The sequence below is a fragment of the Alosa sapidissima genome, chromosome 11 (genome assembly GCF_018492685.1).
Source record: "Alosa sapidissima isolate fAloSap1 chromosome 11, fAloSap1.pri, whole genome shotgun sequence".
In the NCBI taxonomy this organism is placed as follows: domain Eukaryota; kingdom Metazoa; phylum Chordata; class Actinopteri; order Clupeiformes; family Clupeidae; genus Alosa; species Alosa sapidissima.
In genome coordinates, this window is record NC_055967.1 from 30,489,400 (window position 1) to 30,493,689 (window position 4,290).

Consider the following 4,290-nt stretch of genomic DNA (forward strand, 5'->3'; position numbering starts at 1 on the left):
AGTACCATTCTACAGGCACAGCACAATTCCAGTGAATGCTGTCACATCATGGTACAGCATAGTGCACTCACATTGGTCATAACAAAGTGTCCTGGCAGTCAAAACAACCATAGCTCAGTCCTAACAGGTCTGTTTACTGCAACCACATATGCTACACCTGATCAAACTCTTTGCCGGGGGGCAGGAAGATCAGTGTTTTTTTTTTCATGTTCAGTGGGGTTTGCGTTTCTCAGAGGCGGGACCGCTTAAGCTCGCCATCTTTCTAGGAAGAAGAATTTATCTCCGTCTTGTTTCCCAGAGCCCCCATGGAGCGAGAAGCAGTGTGAAAAACCCTAAAGACATGAACAAACATGCTGCTGAAAGAAAACAGATGAAGGCAAGAGAGAAATGGAGTGATACAGAGAAAAATAGTTAAAGGAAAAGAGAGACAGAGAGACATGAGAGAAACAGAGAGGGAGGTGTGGAATGAGATGGTGAACTTCAAAGGGATTTGGAGAATTTATAACTCTGTCACTCTCAGGGCCTAGCAGTGGTCTGTATTCTGAAGCCTCACCATCCAAAACAGCTCCAGCCTCTTTGGTGTTGGTCAATGTAGATAGATAGATAGATAGATACTTTATTGATCCCCAGGGGAAATTCAAGAATGTGTAGAATAGATAGAAGCATAGTACCATGACAAGTCCAGTCCGATATATCAGACCCTTATAATGCATTGCGGTGTTGTATGTTTGGCATTACAACCACAATGAAAGGCTTTCCCCCCCTATGACCAATCACATGGAACATTAAAGATAACCCACAGTTTTCTGCTGCTGTCATCGTGCTTTGAATAATAAATAAAATATCTATTCTACATCCTTCAACTAACACCTCCTTAAGCCTCTCGTAATTTGTCACGCCAGGCGAGCAGTGTTTGGTTAAAAAAAGCTCTTTGGTGACAAGTGCTCAGTGACTAGGTAGGCACAAAGGATGACCTTTCTCTGCCTACTGGCTTCCATGGAAGAGTGGACCGACCAGTGGAACTCTGGGCTTGTGTTCAGGGTCACGAGTACGCGAGGAGGGCTGAAGTTCCTGGGTGACAGACTATGAGGGCCATGGCATTTGGGGATTACAAAGGCAGCACTGTAGTGTACACAGAGACAGGATTCGGCTGAGAAGAGAAGTGGGAGACAAGAATGTGGCAAGACACAATAATTCTTTTCTATGGTGAAACAACTTGTGTCTCCAACGGTTTTAATAGCAGAGGAAACTAGATTTTCATTCAGTAAGAAAAAGGCTTGGAATGTTCAAGTGGAGTTCTTTTTCACAATAGAGACTTTTTGCTTTTGCACAAGGAACTGAAATAAAACAAGTATGGTCGCAGCATTATTAAGACAAAGCCTGAATTTCACCAGGAATTCTTCACTCAATATGAGGTGGTGATTTTTCAGTAAGCGACTCTGGCCAATAATAATTCAAACAATTAAAAAAAACTGAAATTGTGCAAAACCTTCAGTAGTGAATAATACAACTGTATAGATTTGGTGTAAAGCTAACACTGACCTCACTGTTTGTCCGAAGAGGAATTAAAGTGAATGTTTTCCATATGAACTGTTCTCCTATGCTGAATGTGAAATATATGTAGTAATACTCTATGATATGTGCCAGGTAAAAAGCCACTCGGTTCCTTACAACAGAACACATTGTCTCCCAACTTGAGTTGGCTGCACATGTCACCCTCAACTTTACATCTCAACTCTCCTATTATACAGCATCACTGAGCAATGGGTACAACAAAACCCTCTATGCCCTTAATGCAAATCTATATACATTTAAGGCTTGATTAAATAATATTCAAAAACTTGACTTGCACAGTAAAGAACTAACATACATGTTATATTCCCCCACAAGAGGTAGTCAGTCCGATATTTTATGATCCGACTGAAATGTTCATGTTCTGTTCCATCATGTCCGTTTCCAGTAAAAAGGGCGTTTTTACAGGAATATACCGTGTCTATAACTGACTGTACTTGTCTTTACAATTCACTATGTGTTTGTACAGTCTGTCAATTCTGCCTTGCAATGTCCGTGCGTGCTCGTCGGACAGAAAGCCCAATTCTGGGGCTAACGGCTCCCTGTCCCGGTACAGCTCGAACAGCCGCAGTCGCGTATCTCTGGAGCGGTGCAGGTCTATGATGTGCTGCGCTGTCCCCTTTCGAAACAAACACACCGAGCTCAGGACGCTGCTATGGTACCGCTCCCACATATCAAGCACGCGGTACCCGTGCACCAGGCCGGCTTCATTGTCTATGAAAACCAAATCCCCGCTCGGTGTTCTCAGAAGGTTGCTAGTATCCCTCTCCATTACCCGGGCGTCCCACTGCAGACTGAAGAGATTGCTAACCAGCCTGTCGAAGTTCGCTGTTAGGTAGTCAAACATTATTAGGTCAGTCCACTGAACAAGCTCGACCAGGCCCGCTATCGTTTTGTTCTCAAGCTCCGTCAGCAAAGGATGAAGACCCTTGCTCTCCTGCCGCAGAGGCGCAGGTGTAACGACTCCTGTGAGGTTTGCGACCCATTCAGTTAGGGACACAATCGCTCCCGCCGACCACTGCAAGCCATCAATTCTATACCTCACAGAGTCCCATTGTTCGCCGTCAACGTTCAGTCGGGAGAGGATGATAGGCGGTATGTTTGTGATGCCGAGAAGATTAGCCAAGTAATAGGACAAAGTTTCTCCTTGTATCTGGTCCGCGTTTATCCCATAACGCACACATGCTTTACTGCCATCTGAAAAAGTGGCCAGCTGGTTAGAAACCCTGCCGCAGCCTGGCTCCAGTGAGACAACGAGGCTGCCCCGGGCTCTCTGTCTCCACGCCTGGGCATGTTCTTTACTGAAGCCTACTGGGAGATAATCTTCCAGTCTCTGACTCCAAAATATTCCGTCTTCGATTATTTCGGTAAGACGCAGAGCTTCTCGTTTATTCGACGTCAATTTAGTTACATGGCTATGATAATCCCCCTTTGATGCATTAATAGCTTTATCCTTCGTATTACTGGAATTATGAATCTCTACTCTGTTAGAGTGATGCGATTTCTGAGCGGATGGGACAGCGAGGAGTGCCCTGAAAGTTCTTGCTGAAAGGTCCACAGATTTACCATAAGCGAAATGAGCTCCGGCTCCATGAAGCCCCCGTTTGTGTCTTCCCAGTCTGTCTTCTAATCTGCTCCAGACGTAGAGCACACTAGAACAAGTGCACAGAAAGAACAGGGCAAGTAAGTTCGCAGACACAAACCTCATGGTTGCGGAATCTTCCCCTTTACAACAAAAACAAAACGCACGACATTGACCACGAAGGCTGGGGGAATAATATTCCGTATTTCCCACCGAATACTAGATCAGCGCTGTATGAAACGTCCTGAGCACATGCCCGTACTACGCCCGCTCGCGGAGTGAGTTTGGCTGTTTGGATAACCACTGGGCGCAGCGGTCAAAATCAAATTGGTCTTCATGGTAAAGTACGTAATATCCAAAGTCTTATGAGAAGGACAAATCATTCACTGCGACTAATTCAGGCTGCTTCTTGGGCGAGCCTGTAGTAGTCCACGAGTGCAGCAGCGCTTCCATCAGCAACCGACGACTCCATCCCTCAACTCAGCACTCAGTTTGACCGGAGCAGCGCCGCGCTCGCAGATAGTCGCTGGGCTCCATGGCACGTGACCCAAGCGGAGATAGGGTAGTGGCGTATCGCGGAAGCCCATAGGTTTTCAAAGCAGCCAGAGTGGAGAAACGGCGAAAGCTTGCGTTCAGGAGAAAGTGGGCGGCTCCGTATGAACCTTTCTGGTGGTTGGAAATCGAAGTAAGTGCCGTATAATGCTAAGTCTATCCCTAAGACTTCATGTGATTAATCTTAGCTCAGAAACCTCAGAGAGCCTCAAAGCCTATCAGTATTATCATTTGCTAATCTCAATGTATTTGCGTTGCTATTTGATAAGCCAAAAAGCAGAAAAGTGCAATGTGATATACAACGTATATAGACAGGTGGTGCATACTACAGGACAAGAAATATAGTGCAGTGTAGACATACAGTTGGTTTACAGAACGTGGTTTACAGCAATACAAATTAAATATGTGCAGTGTATTAGCAGTCACCTTAAAAAAGCAGAATAAATATGGTTAGGCCTATGTATTATGAGCAATGTAATATGTACAGATATGTGCAATGTAGTAGCAGTAATATTATAAGAGTAGTAAGAATAATATAGATATATGCAGTGTGTACAGAATATTATAATAATAATAATAATAAT

At 44.5% G+C, this 4,290-nt stretch overlaps 1 protein-coding gene across 1 annotated transcript; it reads right to left on the bottom strand.

Moving 5' to 3' along the window:
• Positions 1-1,127: 1,127 nt before the first annotated feature.
• On the bottom strand, positions 1,128-3,695 carry LOC121724586 (four-jointed box protein 1-like). The gene has a single exon (XM_042111256.1). It carries the CDS (start codon positions 3,278-3,280, stop codon positions 1,994-1,996), a length of 1,287 nt encoding a protein of 428 aa, XP_041967190.1. The 5' UTR covers positions 3,281-3,695; the 3' UTR covers positions 1,128-1,993.
• Between the last annotated feature and the right edge of the window lie 595 nt (positions 3,696-4,290).